The sequence below is a fragment of the Stenella coeruleoalba genome, assembly GCF_951394435.1.
Source record: "Stenella coeruleoalba genome assembly, chromosome: 7".
In the NCBI taxonomy this organism is placed as follows: Eukaryota; Metazoa; Chordata; class Mammalia; order Artiodactyla; family Delphinidae; genus Stenella; species Stenella coeruleoalba.
Window position 1 is genome coordinate 120670676 of NC_137153.1, and position 17973 is coordinate 120688648.

At 58.7% G+C, this 17973-nt stretch overlaps 1 protein-coding gene across 2 annotated transcripts in view; it reads left to right on the forward strand.

Annotated features, from left to right (window-relative positions):
- SARDH (sarcosine dehydrogenase) overlaps positions 1-16826 on the forward strand; it is a 65854-nt gene extending 49028 nt beyond the window's left edge. For both annotated transcript variants that reach the window (XM_079927727.1, XM_079927728.1), the window contains 4 exons: positions 8980-9142; positions 9715-9883; positions 12070-12205; positions 14630-16826. In XM_079927727.1, coding sequence (XP_079783853.1) covers positions 8980-9142; positions 9715-9883; positions 12070-12205; positions 14630-14755 — 594 coding nt within the window. In that variant the 3' untranslated portion in view covers positions 14756-16826. The remainder of the gene's footprint in view (positions 1-8979; positions 9143-9714; positions 9884-12069; positions 12206-14629) is intronic.
- The last annotated feature ends 1147 nt before the right edge of the window (positions 16827-17973 follow it).

A 17973-nucleotide genomic window follows, 5' to 3' on the forward strand; every position in this document is an offset into this window, starting at 1 on the left:
AGAGTCTGGCTGAAGAGTTGATGGGTGGTTTCACTATAAATAGGGAATATTAGTAAAATAAGAACAAACAAAAACCCCTCTCATTCCACCAGAGAGAAAGCCAAGGTTGACAGTGTACTTCCTTCCATCTTCTCTCCCTAATCTCTGCCTGTAAATTTTAAAACAGAAGCAAGATCATCCCATGTATATAGTTTGCACGTTCGGCCTTGTTCTCTTACTAAGTTGCTGTGATCGTTTTCCTGTTCCTTGAAATACTGCCTGAGAACCACTCTGAACGTCGGGCCATCCTCTCCGCTGAGCAGGACATGTGGTTGGGCTGCTTTTTCTCCTTGGAATAACCTGTGATGGGCTTTCCTCGATGGTGGGCCTTTTATGACTCTGATTATTGACCTATGACACAGAACCCAGAGTCAGAGGCGTCCCAGGGACGTGGTCCCAGCCTTCCTGGCCGTTCAGCAGTCATTTGGTATTTTCTGTCCCCGAGGCCTTTGGGGCAGGGTCGGGGAGAAGCACAGAGCTGTCCAAGGCCAGTCGCTACCTGAGGGATTTGGCCCGTGGGCTCATACATGGCCAGTCTGGATGCCCAGCTGAGTTCCAGCATCCCTTCCAAACTGAAGGCTCTATCCCAGTGCCGAGCTCCCCAACACTCTCCCTAGAATTAATTCTGGACGTGTTGGCTAGGAGCCTGCCAGGTCAGGGCTCTGGGCTGGAAGACACGGGCCTGGCCCTCCACAGGCTCACAGCCTAGTTGAGGTTGGGGGACGGGAAGGACGCTGCAGCCCTAGCCCAGCCTGCGTCGGAGCGAGGGCCTGGGTGGTGAGAGGAGCCGCCGCTGCTCAGCAGCTGACGTGGGGGTGAAGAGGAAGACGTGCGCAGGGGGACTCCAGTCCTGCCTTGGCGACCGCGCCTTCTCCCGAGGGCCCCAAGGCTAGGCTGTTCCTCCTTTGTGTCAGTGTTACGGTTTTTGCCGACCTCACAGTGACCCAAGACACAAGTTCCCAGACGGTCCAGGCCAGGGGCACAAAGGCCTTCCCATCCACTGGCCGGCAAGAGGAATGGGGAAGTCAGCGGCCAGCAGGACTTGGGCCATGGGACCTGCGCTGGCCACCGCCCTGGCCCCCACCCGCGGTGGCCTCACAGGCAGGCGGGGAGGCGGGAACCGGGTCAGCCCGGGATCCGGGGGTCCGGGAGCGCCACCACCTCAGCGCCCAGCAGAGCTGAGGGCCAGCAGGCCTGGCTTCTGGTCCTGCCCCGGCCTCTGTGGGACCACCTCTCTGGGTCTCAGTTTCCCCATCTGTAGCACAAAGTTTAGACAATGACCAAAATCTTTTCTGGCCCGTCCTGTAAGTCTGTCCAGATATCCTGCATGCTCTCTGGATCCAGGGGGAATTTCATATTCTCCTAAGTAATGTCATCATGTGTTGACACCGGTTCCGTCAATGTTGCGACGCTGGGCCCGGAGCTCGGGGCCAAGCCTTTATGGGAGATAATTGGCTGCCAGCCAACCAGATGCAGGAGAGGAATATGTGTGTCTGAGTCATCGGGAAGGCCTCCGGGTCACGAGGGATACGCGGAATGGTGAGGGTCAGCGCCCAGAACCACAGATCCTGCCCGAGGGTGGGTGAGCAGGACCCCGCCGCCGCCCACAGTGACCCACGCTCACGGCTAACGCGTGGGTGGGCGGCCGTGGCTGAGCGGTACCTCCAGCCGAGCGGTGCCGTTGTTTTGCGATAATTCTGCGATGCTTGGACCAGCCCCAGGCTTGCAAGATCCTGGCATTCCTAGAGGAAGAACAGAGGGCGGGAGCTGTCCCCTGGGCAGCCAGCTGACCGGATGTCCTCAAGGCCAGCGAGGTTCCCAGTGAAAGCCTGCTCCTGGCCTGGTTCCCAGGGGAGGCGCGGTGTCTCCCTGACTCAACCGAGGGCGGGGACCCCTTCTGAAAGCATAAGGTGCTGGGCTAGAAGCTCATCTTTAGACAACGTGATAAAGCAATTTTTTCCTGAAAATTAATTGCAGGTCAAAAGGAAATTGAATTTCTTTTCCTGACTGTGTGTGTCCTTGCTGTGACACCATTCAGATTCAGTTAGTCTGGGATGGAACATTCTCCCACCCCCACGCGTTGTACGGACAGAGGCGGGATGCCCATACCTTCACAGAGCCTGCGTTTGCCAACTGGGTTTTAGCCGTCGCCTAAAAAGTCGCTTTGCACATCTTGTGCAAATTCACCTCTGTCCTAGAGAGCCGGGGGTGGTGTGTAGCTGAGAGACATGGTGGCCAAGGCCACTATTCAGGGGTGTCCCGTGGGGGGCAGTGACAGCTTCTTGCCATGAAAGTATAAGGACAAGGTGTGGCTGGAATGAGGTTGGGTGGCTTAGAGGGACTCCCAGGAGTGTGCTTCAGAGATTCTGGAAGCTCCTCCAGGGCAGAACCCCGTCCTTTCTCTGCAAGGATGTTCTGATCGTGCGGCCCCTGCCGTTGTCTGTAGGTGCAGACGGGGCCTTTCTGGGGGTGGGCCATAGCGTTTACCACCTGCTTGGAATCTGTGGCTCTTTTTTTGATCCTCTGAGACGGCCAAGTTTGTGAAGTGTGGTTTGAGCATCACACCTTTTATTTATTCTGAATCTTTGAAAATTGGTTTCCAATCACCATCCCCCCCATCACCATCACCACCACCACCACCACCATCACCACCGTCACCATCACCACCACTACCACCATCACCAGCATCACCATCACCAGCATCACCACCACCATCACCACCATCACCATCACCGTCACCATCACCACCATCACCACCAGCACCACCACCACCACCACCATTACCACTATCACCACCATCACCACCATCATCATCACTGCCACCACCACCGCTTCCACCACCACCATACTGCCATCAACCTTGCTACCACAAACATCATCCCCACCAACCACTACCATTACCACTATCTTTACCACCACCATTACCTTCACCTCCACCGTCACCAGACCACCTTCACCAGAACTACCAGCACCACCGTAAACTAGCCTTCTGGTCCAGACTCCTAGGAGAGATTGCACACCCCACTGCAGGATGTTTTTGGAATCAAGGGTGTCTTGGGATGTCCAGAGGATTTGAAAAATGAAGATCCTTTCAACCTCCTGCCACCTGGCTTCTTCCCTCTCCTGTGGATTCAGGGCTCTGGGCCCCTGCAGGGGCTGCACATCCTCTGATCCCTGCCTATACCCTGCCTCGGGAGCCCCTGAGACCCTCACTTATTTAAGGGGTGACTGAGTTTGGATGACGTGCCCGGTGAGTCGGGGTGCCGGTACACACCCAGACTCCCCAGAAACAGGTGAAATCGCCACGAGCTAATGTGATTTGAGAGAGCTTGGGCCCGTGTCTGTGGGTCACCTGCTCAAGCCTCCTGCGGTGTCTGCCCAGAGAGGCTACTCCAGGCTTGTTCTGATGCTGCCCGTGGCCAAACATCCCACAGGAGTGACCTAGGCTCTCCTGCCTGGGGCACTCGTGTGGCCTTTATCCGAGCTGGGGTGGGCACCTAGCGCTACCCTGATTTCAGTCCTCCCCACGGAGAGCTGGCAGGAAGTTCACTGGTGCACCAAACATGGAACCAAGCCCCCAAATCCATTTTACTGAAACCGGAACATATTCCCTCCCCACAGAAATATTCCAGTGAGTCAGTCGAGGGCAGGGAGGGAGGATCTTATGGTGTCGACTCCTTGCTCTGACTTACTAGCTGTGAGTCCTCCGAGCGTCTTGGGAAGTGCTCATACCAGCTCGTGAGAGCTGAGGGTTAAATCTGTACGAAAATCAGCAAGGGGTGGTTAAACCATCGTTAGCTTGAAATCCGCTGTAGCAGGAGTATTTATACCACAGGAAGTGGTAAATGCTACAGAACAGCCCCCTGCCCCCCAAGAGTTGATTGTTGAACATTTTCTAGGACATCACTGGGCCTTGGGCAAGTGGCTTGACCTCCCTGAGCCCCAGTATCCTTATCTGTAAAATGGGCACACCAGCGTCACCCACCTCTCCGAGTAGCCAGCCTCCTGCCTGGGGCTCTATAGTGACAGCTTTGTTGACTGCTCCCATGGGCCCTAGGAGCTCTCTTATCGGCCAGGATTTGCAGAAGTAGACTCAGGGATGTCAGTCGCCAGGGATGCAACGGTTGTGACTCATACTTAAACCTAGTAGCTATGTGGCACCCAAGCCCACGCTCTCAGCCACTCTGGTGCCTGCACGGCTGGGTGGCTGGCCCTCACCTGCCCTGCGTCAGGTGTGAGTGCCGGGAGGACCAGGCAGCATCCTGAGTACTGTGGAGGGTCCAGAGCTTGGGGGCGGGCGTGCCAGGGCCCCACGGGATGTTTGAGCACAGGTGTTTGTGGACTGGGTAGCTAGGAGCTTCGTCTTGCTGGGCTGGCCATCTGTGTCTGGGCAGGTGACCCCGTGTGGGACCACAGACATTACTGACCACGCACTGTGTGCAGAGCCCCGGGTTGGGGCTCAGAGGCATCTCGTGACTCGTGTTCCAGATTCCAGCCTTGTCCTTACGGGGCGGATAAGCCCTAAGCCTGCTGCAGCCCAGGCTGATGGGGACACTCTCGGCCTCAGGAGGGGAGAACTCCCCCACACCACGCCCTGCTGACCATCTCATTGCCACCCTAGTGGCCTGAATGAAACATGTGATGGGCAGAGCGGAGAATCCTCTCACCCTTGGGGACCCGTAGCATCCCGCAGAACTTTCTACAGGGCCCCACATGTCCTGGTGGAGGGGTCTGAAACCCAGAACCTTCCAAAAGGAGAGGGTCCTTGAGCCAATTTGGAATGAAGAAGCACTGCATAGAAGTAATGACGTTCACCCAGGTGTTTGGGGCTTGGCGGGTCTGCCTCCCCACCCCAGCAGGATCTCTTCTCACTCAGGGGTCCTCTAGCGTCTCCGTTCCACAGCCCAGGAGTCTGAGCCTCCCAGGGGGCCCAGCTGGCAGGTGGCTCTTGCTGGCTTTAGAAGCAATTCCTTCCTCTGTGGGCCAGCCGGCCAGAAGCACACTGGCCACTGCAAAGATGGGCGCTGGCCAAGCCCTGTTGATTCCTGAGTGGTCACCCCAGCTGGGCCAAGCAGAAGAGGGCATTGCTCCCAGCAGGGCCTCACACGAGGTCCTGTTCCAGCCTTTATTTGCAGAGCTAAGTTTGGTTGATGATAACAGGATGCTTGTTGCCCGGGACGCACATGACCAGACCGGCTCCTTCTCTACCCCTCAGTTCTTTTGCATATGTACCCAGAAGTGGGATTGCTGGACATATGGTAGTTCTATTTTTAATTTTTTGAGGAATCACCATACTGTTTTTCCTAACAGTTACACTATTTTACATTCCCCCCAACTGTGCCCAAGGGTTCCAATTCCACATTCTCGCCAGCACTGATTATTTTCTGTGTTTTCTTTTAAATAGGAACCATGCTAATGGGTCTGAAATCATACTTCATCATGGTTTTCATTTACATTTCCCTAATGTTTAGTGACATTGCCCATCTTTTCATATGCTTGTTGGCCATTCGTATATCATCTTTGTGAAATGTCTATTCACGTTCTTAATTCGTTTCTTAATCAGGTTGTTTTTGTTGAGTTGTAGGAGCTCTTTATATAGTCTGGATAGTAACCCTTTATCGGATACATGATTTGTAAATGTTTTCTCCCATTCTGTAGGTTGCCTTCTCACTGTTGGTTGTGTCCTTTGATGCACAGAAATGTTTACATTTGCTGGAGTCCCATTTAATTATTTTTGCTTTTTGTTGCCTGTGCTTTTGGTATCATATTCGAGAAATCACCACCAAGTCCAGTGTCACGAAGTTTTCCTCTGTGTTTTCTTCTAGGGCTTTTACAGTCGGAGGCCTCACATTTAGGTCTTTAATCCAGTTTGAGTTAATGTTTATATATGGTGTAAGATAAGGTTCAGTTTTTCCATCACTGTTTGGTGAAGAGACTGTCCTTTCCCCACGGAACAGTCTTGGATCCCTTGTTAAGGGTCACTGGGCATTTACATGAGGGTTTATTTCTGGGCTGTCTTTTGTGTTCCGTTGATTTGTTTGTCTGATTTTATGCTGTACCATGCTGTTTTGATGTGGTAGCTTTGTAATAACTTCTGAAAGCAGGAAGTGAGTCCTTCAGCCTTGTTCTTTTCCAAGATTGTTGGCTATTTGAAGTCACCCATATGACTGTTAGGGTGAATTTTTCTATTTCTGCAAAAAAATGCCACTGGGATTTTGATAGAGATTGTATTGAATCTGTAGGTCGTTGGGGTAGCGTTGATATCTTGAGGACACGAGATGTCTTTCCATTTATTTGTGTAATGAAAGAACTTTCATTTCTTTAGGCAATGTTTTATAGTTCTCAGCATGCAAGTCTTTCACCACCGTCATTAGGTTTCTTCCTAGGGATTTTATTTTTTTGGATGTGTTTGTAAACAGATAGTTTTCTAATTCCCTGTTTAGATTGTCCATTGTTAGGGTATAGAAAGGCAGCCAGTTTTGCATGTTGATTTTATATCCTGCAACCTTGCTGACTAGGTTTGTCGGTTCTGACAGTATCGGGGGAGTCTTTGGGGTCTGAAAAGGTTTAAACAAAACCTGCTTTCAGGCCCTTCCTGATGGCCTTCCACAATTCTGTGGCCCTGTCCACTGCCCACGGTTCCCAGGCAGTGTGGGGCTGTTTTGAAGGGGAGTTTGCCTCAGTTTGGGGATTGCTTTCTAAAGTCCATCCAAGCCCACGTTGACCGTCAGATGACTGTGTACCAGGCACCAGCTTCCCATGAACTTGATGCTCACCCCATTTATCAGATGGGGGCACTGAGGCTGGGAGAGGCAGCCCGTGGGTCTGGCTGACCCTGAGCTCATGTTCCAGACGTCCTTATTTTCGGCCCTTCCCTTCAGTACGTGTCCTCTCTCAGAAGAAATGAGACCTCCCCCAACTCCACTGTTTCGGTGGAGAAAAAAACACAAGATGTCTCAAGAACCAATGATGCCGGCAACTTAGAAAGTCACCTAGGAATCCCCAAACCCTTCCCCTCACTTTGCCAGAAAGCAGAGCTCTGTCCATCTGTGCCTGTTTTCCCCCTTCACTCAGGAAGTATTAATTCAGCCCGTCTGTGTGCTGGGGTATGATGGAGACCAGCCAGCTTCCTGGCCTCGCCGGGCTCCTGGGAGCTGGGGAAGGGGCTGGGGGCAGCTCCATCCCACCCCTAAATTCATTCAAGAGCCTGACTTAACTGGGGGGCTGTATGTCCGATAAGACCGGCGCTCCTGAGGCCGTGAATGGGTGAGCTTTAAAAATGATTTTTTCCTGTTCAAAATGAGATTGGCTTTGAGCCCTGAGCTCCTCCGTGGGCTGTCTAAAATTAGAAGCCCGTTGACAAGGCAGGGGAGCAGCGAAATGTCAACAGTACATTTTCTGTGTCAATTTTGAGTTTTTTGAGAGGCCCGGACAAATGGCAACTCGGCAAATTTGTGCTGTTTCAAAAGCTTCCCGAATCCAGCCCCTCGGTGGCGGTGCGATTGAAGTGTCAGAGTTATAAGGCGCTGGTTCCGTGGTCGGCAGAGTGGCCCCCGCTCTCCTTCTGCTCAGGTATTATCCTGGCAGGAGCTGCACTGGGCAGCCCTTGGGGCTCAGAGCAGTAATGGGATCAGGTCCTCCGTCTCCATGAGCTCTGTGACTTGCTGCACCCTCCCTGTCCCTTTTGTGAGCTGGACAGTCCCACGCTTGGGCCTTGCGCATGGGGACGCTGAGGGTTCAAGTATTTGCCCGAAGGCTGGAGGCGGCCGCCAGGTGCCGGATGTGTAAGTGACGAGCCCCCAAACCAGCCGTGCAGGAAAAGTCAGGCTTCCTAAGACAGACAGAGCCAGGCCCCTGACCCCGCTTATGGACAAGGAAATCGAGGTCAAAGGGAGGCCAAGAGGCTTGCCCGAGTCACTGCGACGATTGAACGGTGGCCCCCAAAAGAGACGTCCACGTCCCCACCCCGGACCTGGGGCTGGGGCCTTGGAAATAGGGTCTCTGCAGTTGTGATTAAGGCAGAGGATCTCAGGGTGAGACCATCCTGGCTCAGGGTGGAGCCCATCCCAACAGCAAGTGTCCTGCTGGAGACGAGGAGACACAGACAAAGAGGAGAGTGAGCCAGAGGTCGGGATGACGCAGCCAGGAGCGCCTGGGGCCTCCAGAGGGAGCGTGGCCCTGCCCACACCTTGCTTTTGGGCTTCGGGCCTCAGAACTGGGAGAGAGCACACTTCTGTGGTTTTAAGTCCCCGGGTTTGTAGTCATTCGTTACAGAGGCCCAAGGGCATCCCTACAGTCACTTAGGAGAAGAGCTGTGGCCCGGGAACCACATGTCCACTTTCTCCCACCCCCAATGACGACACCCCTTCCTTTTAAAGATTTCCAGGGACTTCCCTGGTGGCACAGTGGTTAAGAATCCGCCTGCCAATGCAGGGAACATGGGTTCGAGCCCTGGTCCGGGCAGATCCCACATGCCACGGAACAACTAAGCCCATGGGCCTTAGCTACTGAGACTGTGCTCTAGAGCCTGCAAGCTACAACTACTGAGCCCACGTGCCACAACTACTGAAGCCCGCACGCCTAGAGCCTGTGCTCCCCAACAAGAGAAGCCACCGCAATGAGAAGCCCGTGCACCGCAACGAAGAGTAGCCTCCACTCGCCGCAACAAGAGAAAGCCCGCGTGCAGCAATGAAGACCCAAGGCAGCCAAAAATCAATCGATCAATCAATAAACTTATTAAACAACAACAAAAAACATTTCCAGAGTGCCCCTGAGGACTCTCCTCGGGACCCCCTATTTCTTGGGGCCAGAGGCCGTGGCCTGGGCCCAGGGCCGGCTAATAATGGTGACGGTAGGAAGTGTCCACCAGTAAGTGGTGGCTGGACCTTGACCTCAGTCGTCTGACCCTGGCCCACGTCTAAGCTGTGACTTGTCCCCCAGGTCCGGGCCATGAGGCTGTCCTTCGTTGGGGAGCTGGGCTGGGAGCTGCACATCCCGAGGTCGTCCTGCCTGCCCGTGTACCAGGCTGTGATGGCAGCAGGGGCCAAGCACGGCCTCGTCAATGCCGGGTACCGGGCCATCGACTCCCTGAGCATCGAGAAAGGTGTGTGCAGGGTTTGGACACCACGGTGGGCTGCCTGAGCCACGTTCACTGGAGGCAGAGAGGCTGTTACCCCCACCTCTGGCCCCATGATCCTTCCAGCCCCACTGTGCTCCCCCTTCCCCCAACCTTTGCTATCTCCCCAAACCCCCTTTGCTGTCCACGAACCGGGTCCTCCATGCAGGCCCGGGGGTGGTGCTGGCATCTCTTGACACCAGCACTCTTGAGGGGAGGGGTGTTCTCCCAGGTAGGGGCGGACGGGGGCCAGAGCTGGATTTGGACGTAGTGCCAAGTTTCCCGGAGAGAGCTGGAGGACATCGGAACGGGAAGGAGCCCTCAGTGCTGCCCCTTCACAGCCCCCTCCCCAGGGCCCCCAGCCTGACGGCACAGGTGCCGCAGTGCTGATGGGGGCTCGTCCAGGGGACCTACTACGATCGAGGATGCCCCCCGCCCCGGGAGGCCCAGGTCACGGAGTTTCTAGGGTGGGCATGTGGGCTGGGGCAGGGGCCCACGTGCGTCTCGCGAAGGGCTTGTGTCTGCCTCTGCTGGCGCTGACCCCGTCGTCTCCCACCCAGGCTACCGGCACTGGCACGCCGACCTGCGGCCCGATGACAGCCCCCTGGAGGCGGGTTTGGCCTTCGCCTGCAAACTCAAGTCCGCCATCCCCTTCCTGGGGCGCGAGGCCCTGGAGAAGCAGCGGGCCAAGGGCCTCTGCCGGCGCCTGGTGGGCTTCACCGTGGACGAGTGAGTACCCCTGGGGCCAGGGCTGCCAGAAGTGACTGCCGCAGACAAGCAGGCCTCGGGGTTCCTCCTCTCGAGCCGCCTGGTGTGACGCTCCCCACAGGCCAGGCACCCTCTCCCAGAACTCCCACCGCAGCCCCGTTACAGGTGAGAAGGCTGGGTCCATGCCGGGCCTGACTCCGAAGCCAGCGCTGCAAACTCAGATCCCGCCAGGGCCGGGCAGGGTGCAAACCAGGCCCGGGGCCAGTGCTGGTCAGCAGGGAGTAAAGAGGGTCGCGCTCATCAGACGCAGATTTGATTTTATTTTACTTTGGCCATGCCATGCGCTGGCAGTGTCTTAGTTCCCCAACCAGGGATTGAACCCACACCCTCGGCAGTGAACGTGCAGAGTCCTTACCACTGGACCGCCAGGGAATTCCCTCAAACACAGATTTTAAAAGTGAAAGGCCTTGCCAACCCCAGCCAGCTCTGTGGGAGGCGCCAGACCAAGGGCCTCGAGCTGGCTGCCCGTCACGGTGTGTCCTCATTAGAGCCCCCCCACAGCCCGGGAGGGGGGACCGTGGAGGGAAGGGCCAGGCTGGGGCCCCCAGCCCCACTTACAGGTGGAGACCATGGGGGCCAAGGGACAGGGTGGCTCTCGCCCGGGCACGGGGCAGAGGGGGAAGGAGAGCCCTGTGGTGGGGCCTGATCCCTTCTCCCCCACCTCCCCCGGGGCAGCTTTTGAGCGTGTCGCCCTTACGTGCTCGGAGCTGAGCCCACATTGTCCCTGGGTCCGGGGTGCCGGCACTGGAAGACATAGATGGTGTGACACGGAGTCTGAGTAGCAACCGTCTCCAGGGCGGCGGGCGTCTCTGGGCTTCGTCGATTTGGAGCTGACAGCCAGCCGTCAAGGGTGCCACTTCTCCCAGATTTGGAACCTTCAAAGCAAGTGTTGAGAGTGCCCAGGGGAGGGGGGCGGAGAGAGCAGAGCTGGGGGCCGTCACCGTCCTACGGCTTCTCCCTGGGCTCCCATCAGGCCGCCTCTCCGCTTGATTCCTTGTCCGTCTCCGGGGGAGCAGCTCAGCTCTGGTTTGGGGTGCAGGTAGAGCAGGGGTCCGCCGAGGCCTTCTGCCGCCTGGCCCTCCAGGAAGCGCCCACAACTTCAGACGGCACCGGCCACAGCCTGGCTCTCCCCGCTCGGGGGTTCCCTGCCGGGCTGCAGAACCCACCCAGTGCCGTGGCCTGGCCGGTCCCAGGCCTGAGGAGAGACCCGGCCTGGGCGCCGGCTGGGGAGTCACAGAGAACTCCCGCGGCATTTGCTCTGGGGCCCTGGGCGAGGCAGGTGGCCTCTCTGAGGCTGTTCCCTCCCAGGGACGTGGCGCCCCGGTAGGACTGGGTGAGACCAAAGGAGACAAGAAGGTGCTTACATAGCCTCCTTCCGTCCCACCCTCATCCACTGGACCCGTGGGGCCCAGACCTTTCCCTCCTGGTCTCTGAACTGGGCGGCACCCCGGACCCCGTGCAGGCTCTTTTCCTCAGTGTAGGGTTCACCCAGTTCCAGTTACCGTAACTGGGCCCAGCTGTGCCCCACTCGCCTCCGGGTGTGGTCCTCACACCCGCCCCGGGGCCCCACGGGGCCACGTGGTGCTCGCTGCCTCCCCAGGGCCCAGCACAGCCCTCGCAGGCGCGACGCACAGGAGGGGCACGTCTGCCAAGATCTGCACCAGACGATCCGGTGTTGGCGTTTCTGTGACTATAGCTTAATCTTTGTTTTCTATTTTGAATTTTCAAAACTTTTACAGCGAGCATTGTACCTTACATGTAATACAGAAAATCGCTTTTAATAGACGACGCAGCACGCTGTAGACAAAGGAGACCCGTCAGAGTAAAACAAGTCGTACGACAGTTTTAAACTGATCTGAAGTCAAATCCTCAAGGTGGGCCTCTTCCAAACCTGTGGGGCCTGTCCCTAGAGACACGGAAGTCAGATCCTGGTTTTGGTGTTTTCTGTTCATTCATTTATTTGCTCGGAGCCTGTGCCGTGGCATCCCCGGGGCCCAGGCGCTGGGCACGGGGGCTCATAGCAGACCAGCCCCGCAGCGTGGAGCCCGTGGTCTGGCGGGCGCGGCTCCTCTCTCCTCGACCAGGCAAAGCGCAGGAGTTTCCCCTCCGGGGCATCTGGGGTCCCAGCCGTCTATTGCTTCTTCCAGGAAAGTGCCCATGTTCGGCCTGGAGGCCATCTGGAGAAACGGCCAGGTGGTGGGCCACGTCCGGAGAGCCGACTTCGGGTTCACCATCGACAAGACCCTGGCCTACGGCTACATCCGGGACCCCAGCGGCGGGCCGGTGAGTCCAGCTCCCCAGCACTGCCACCGGGAGCCCGAGGTCCTCTCAGGCTCCGCACCAGCACCCCTGCCCACCGCCTCGAGTGTGCCGGGCGTGCGGGGACCAGAGCACAGCGAGGTGACTGACTGATGGGGCTGTGTCCCTGGGCAGAGTCGGAGCTCTTTCCATGTTTTCTCTCCAAAAGAATCTGATTTTGGAAGCTCCAAGCTTCTCCTGGTCAGGAAGAGGCTCTGGGCCAGGCTAACGCCCGCTGCTCCCTAGAGCTTGAGACCCCGTGTGCGTGCAGACGGTTGTGTGCACACACGTCCGTGTACACGCGCGTATACCCGCATGTGCGCACACGTACTGACACACGTGCACACAGACACGCGCGCGCGCAGGCACATTTGGGAAACTTGGCAATGAGACAGAGGGGCAGCTTGTTCCGGGTGGAGAAAATCTAAACATTTTGCCCAAACAATCATTTGTAAACCCAGATAATCCCCCACCGAGCATGGATGCCGCCGTGCACACTGGCAGGGGAGTGAGGGCAGAGCGAGGGCCCTTAGAGGGCCTCCGGGGGTCTGAGCCCTGGGAGGGGTGTGAAGCTCGTGCCGGGCTGGCTGGGTGGTGTGACGCGAGTGGGGGGAGCTCATTATCATCGGTGCCATCTTTGCCTGCTTGCTTCCCTGGAGTCGTGCACCAGCCCCCTGACGGCGGAGAAAGGGGCCCCAAGAGGCTCTGACGTCGGGGCAGGGATGCCCACCCAGCTGGGCCTTCCGGCCTCCCCTGCCCCGAAAGTCTCTGGGCTGCGGCCCCCCACCTCCTCCCACTGAGGCTCCAGGTTGGGAGAGGCACCTGGAAGCAGCAACGTGGAGGGGGCAGGAGGAGTGAGTCAGACCAGCCCTGGCAGAGGTTCAGGGGCGGGCCAGGCCCGATGGCAGGCCCAAGGGGGAAGGGGCCAGGCTGCGGTGCTGTCTGAGGAGGCTGCATCCACAGTGGGCTGGGAGGCTCAGGACACAGGCTCGGCCTCAGTAGCTTTGGCGCTCTGCCCTGGACTGGCCTGGCGACCTTGGACAAGGGCGTCTCTCTGAGCCTCGGTTTCCTCATCTGTAAAATGGGGACAGATTATTCCCACCTGCCTCACAGGGCTGTCTACAGAGCTCTGCTCTAAGTGGAGCCTTAATGAGCTCCACGTATTGCCATGGGGTTGCCATGGCTAGTGATGGCGTTTTGCGGTGACAAAGGACCCTCTGACACCCCAGATATGGAGCCCTGGGTCCCAGCTGAAGCCCCGTGTCCATTTGCCCCGTGCAAGGGTAGGGGTGGGTGCAGGCCTAGTCACCTCTTCTTTCAAAGAACAATAATTCTTGCTCTTTCTGCTTGGTCAGGTTGGGTTTCTAATTAATGTGACCGAGGAAGGAACGCTTATCCCTACCCAGACAGGTGGCCCAGGATACCCAGGTTTGACCAGTGCAGGGCCAGGGCCGGCTCAGGCTGGCTTGTAAGAGCCGACTGTGTCCACCTCTTCCCAACCCCGCCATCAGGGATGTCCAGTGTGTTTATACCATGGAAATGGGCAAACGCCACAATCAGGCCTCCCCCATCCCCCAACCCCTTCCCCTCCCTTGAGAGCTGGTTGTTAAACATTTACCAGCCCAGCAGCGGGATAACCAAGACTCCTTTGTAAAATAGGAAAACTGCCCTTGAAAGGAAAGGCTCTGGACCTGGGGGCAGAATTGGTGGCCTCCGGGGTGTTTATTAGCAAGGACTACGCCCCAGCTCTGGGCAAGCCCGTCCTTCAGACGTCTGAAGGCACCAGTGGTCTCTGCCACCTGCCTCTGGGCCCAGTGGGGGCAGCGTGGAGCTTTGAGCCCGGCCAGTGCCCACCACGGCTCAGAAGCCTGGTCTAGAAGCCGCTTCATTTCAACACTGCAGTCACATAAAAAGCCTCATCTCTTTGGGGTATTTTTTCCATCCAACCCTGAGCTGCTGAGAGAGGTCATTTAACAGCCCGAGCAGAGCCCCTCCGTGAGGCCCGGCCCTGGGTGTATTCTCTGCACCAGGAGAACAGGATCCTGTGCTGGGCCAGCCCACTCTGCCTCTGCCCGCCACTGCCCTGCGTGTCCAGGCCGTGCTCCGGTTCCCAGGAACCTGCAGTTCCAGGGCGGAGGGGTGCTGCCCCGCGGGAGAGATCTCACTGACTGCCAGACCTCGGCTCTGCTGGACCCCGGGTGCTCAAGTCCAACCCGGGGGCACGGGGACACGGAATCTACCTGCTCAGGGCAGTTCCTCGGCTCAGGGAGGACCCTCAGCACAGCGACGGGTTTGCCCGCAGGAGGGGCGTGAGGCCGAGACAGCCGGCCCCGTCCCAAGAGGCAGGTAGCGTGAGCCCAGCACCCACTGGGTAACGAGTGACCAAGATCCCTCCTCTTCTGCTACTAGGTCTCGCTGGACTTTGTGAAGAGTGGAGAGTACGCCCTGGAGAGGATGGGGGTGACCTACCCGGCCCAGGCTCACCTCAAGTCTCCCTTCGATCCCGACAACAAGAGGATGAAAGGGATCTACTGAGGGGCAGGGAGCGGGGCCTCAGCCGATCCGGAGGCCAGAGGACCCTGGCCAGAACTTGGGCTCCCCCTGCCCTCAGTCGAGGCCTGCGAACCATCCCCCCCCCCAAACAGATGCAAACTGAGAGGGTGGAAAGAGGACCCAGAAGGCCCGTGCTGTGGTCACTGACCAAAGGGTGGTCTCGAGTCCACCCACACCCTAAAAAAGCCACCCATAGCCCCTTAGGCTCAGGGACCATGCCTGTAGCCCTTGAGAGCTTCTGAGAAGCGCTTAGGAAGCACTTGATAAGGCCCGTGTCAAAGCAGGGAGGCGGGGAGCTTTACCCTGGGTTCCTAGCCTTGACTGGAAGGCTGCCCAGAGCAGCCTCGCAGAGGTGTAAGGTGTGTCTGGAACTGGGGATTGATTAGTACTGTCTGCCTCAGGCGCAGTAGGAAAGGCAGAGAGCGTGCGTGCCAGACTGGCCCGGTCCCTGAGGTCAAGGTTAGCAGAATGGTCTGGTTCCCAGATCCCAGGAAGGGTGGGGGGTGGATCAGACAGCAAGCGCTTCCTGCCTTGAGCCTCCTGAGAGTTCCCAGCCCTGAAAGTGGTGCCAGCAGCAGGGGTGGGAGGGGTCTCAGGTCAGCACCCGCCCTCCCCTGTGCAGAAGCTCCCTCTCCTGGCTTGGTTTCCCCGAGAGCCCCTCCCTCTCTAGGTCTGGAGAGGAAGGCATGCTGCTGGGTGAGAACCTGGCAGACTCCTCCTGCCCGGGTGGGTGCCTCCTGTCCTTACTCTTTGATTAGGACTGAGCTCTGGTCCTGGTCTCCCACTCTTCCGGCCCCCTGGGGATGGGCCTCGCACAGGCCCTTGAAAGGGGGTGAGTCCCGGCTCCCTTCGTGGGGCTTCCAGACCTGTCCTCCGTGCCTCTGGAGGAGCCCTGCCTCCCTGCCGGGATGGCGGCCAGCCCAGGGCCCAGGCAGCTGCCACAAAGCGGCACCACGCAGCTGTGCCCCAGCGAGCCCGGCCCCGTGGGGAGCAGGCGTGGCAGGTGCTGGGGACAGGAGAGACACGGCTCCCGCAGACACAGGCGGGAAGCCACGCGGTACCAGAGGTGCAGGCAGTCCCCGGAGGGCCCAGGCTGCCTTCAGAGGCGCACACACCACTCAGCCCCACGGCAGACGGGGCCGGAACAGGTCAGGCTAATAAAGCCAAGGCCATGGGAAGACGTTTGGGTTTCGGGTGACCTTTGTAGAGAGAATCTGGCCCCCTCGCCAGACCGCAAGCTGGGGGGCGGGGACCTCTGTCTTTCCCAAGCCTCAGGCAAAGGAACGCCTGCAGCCCCCCCACCACCCTGGTCACAGACGGGCCTGGGGAACCCCGAGTGGACCCCGTAGGACCAGCGGAGGAGAGGAGGGTAGCTGGCTTCCCAGATGGCCTGGGCTGCTTCCCCGGGCCCTGTGGTTTGGCCATGGACCTCTGTTCGGGGCCTGTGCACGTGTTCATTCCACAGCCATCCTTGGGGGAGGCCTTGGACGAGGGAGGTCAGGCCCAGGTTCCAGCCCGACTCCTTCCCCAGGGGTTGAACCCAGAAACAAACGTTCGTTCTCACCCTCCCTGTTTGTGTTTGTTCCTCTGCTGGGGAGAAATAGCTCTGGCCCCTCTGCAAAGGGCACTGGGTCGCCGACATGAGAGAGGCTGTCACGGGCCACCCCCCAGCTCACCTGCTTGATCCCGCAGCTCCGGAAGGTCTAGGCCACGGCCTGGCCCTCAGCAGGCTGCCCGGTCGCTTAGGGCTAGAACACATCACCCTCCCCTCGGAGCCAGTGACCTCAGCCCGTCCTTCCTAATCCCATTCCGGACACACCCTGTTGCGTCTATTTTGGAAGGCTTTTCTGGACAGAATGAGCACTGTGGCCCTCACCGTGGCTCTGAGTACTGAGCTTGGCTGGACACAGGAGAAGGGTGCCCCCCCCCACGCCCCCGCGCCCTCAGACTCAACCTGCGTGCGGCTCCAGCCGTGCCGGGAGCTCTGAGCCTCCTGCAGGGGCCCGGGACGGTGAAGGCCCCGACTCTCTCACTAGCTCCTGTCTGTCAGCCTGGCAGGTTGTTAGGGACCACAGGGACCCCAGACACCTTGCACCCAGCAAGGGCATTTGCATCAGAGCCGCTGGCACCCCGCCTCTGGTCTTTGCGTGGCTGGCGGGAACGAGGTGCCCCTGTCCTCCGTGAGGTCCAAGGGCCCTGGCAGTGGAATCCCCAGGCAACTCGCAGCCCGCTCGATTCCCAGACCCCTCACATACACGGAGCTGGCGTGGGGCCCACCTCCCTCCAGAAGAGCTGGTAAGAGGGGCAACAAAAGCATTCGGCAAAGGAGAGGAGCTGGGGCTGCATTTGAGTGATTGTGGACGACGAGCCCGTCACGTGCTAAGGTCCTGGGGTGAGCCTGACCTGCCACGTGGCCTGGACCGTGTTTACCCATCCGGGCTTCAGCCACCCCATCTGCAAGGGGGCGGTGGGGGCACAGCCCCTGGGCTCCCTCGCCCTGCCTCCGCTTGAGGACACCCTAGTGGAGCTTCTGCCTGCCGGGGACCCTCCCTGCCCGACAGAAGCACCATCTGGCCTGGAAGGGCCGAGCGCTCAGCTCATCCCCACCCCGTGGAACAAAGCTCTTCCCTTGGGCGGCCAGAACCACCCGCCCAGGTCACTGCTGGAGAGGAAGGTACTGAGCCATCTGGCTCGGGGTCGCGCAGAGTGAGCTTGAAGAGGGTCCACCAGGCGGAATCCCTGGGACCCTGGCGAGACCCTCACTCCTCCCAGGGTCCTTGCTCCACTACACGAGCGGGAGGCAGTGGGGCATGCAGTGGGCCGTGGGGAGGCGTGGACGCTGTGGCCGGGAGGGGCCTCGCCGAGCATGGCCACGGGGCTGGGTGCAGTCGCCAGGGGCGCCAGGCGGCCTTTCAGGGGGCCTGCCGATTTTCCTCACCTGACAGCCACTCCAGGGGCTCAGGGGCCCGTGGCAGTGCTGGAAGGCCTCAGACCACCCCCAGCATGAGCTGGTTCTGGTTCTGCCTTTGTTCCCTCTCAGCTTTATTCTTCGGTCTCCCCAGTTTAAAGGCTCATCGCCCAAGGCCCCCGCTGCAAACACGCTAACCCCCGAAACGCTGCACCTAGGGGTCTGTGGGCCAGGCCGGGCCTGGGGGTGACTGCCCCTCGGCCGCCCACACGGGGCTCCGCCTGGGCCGCCC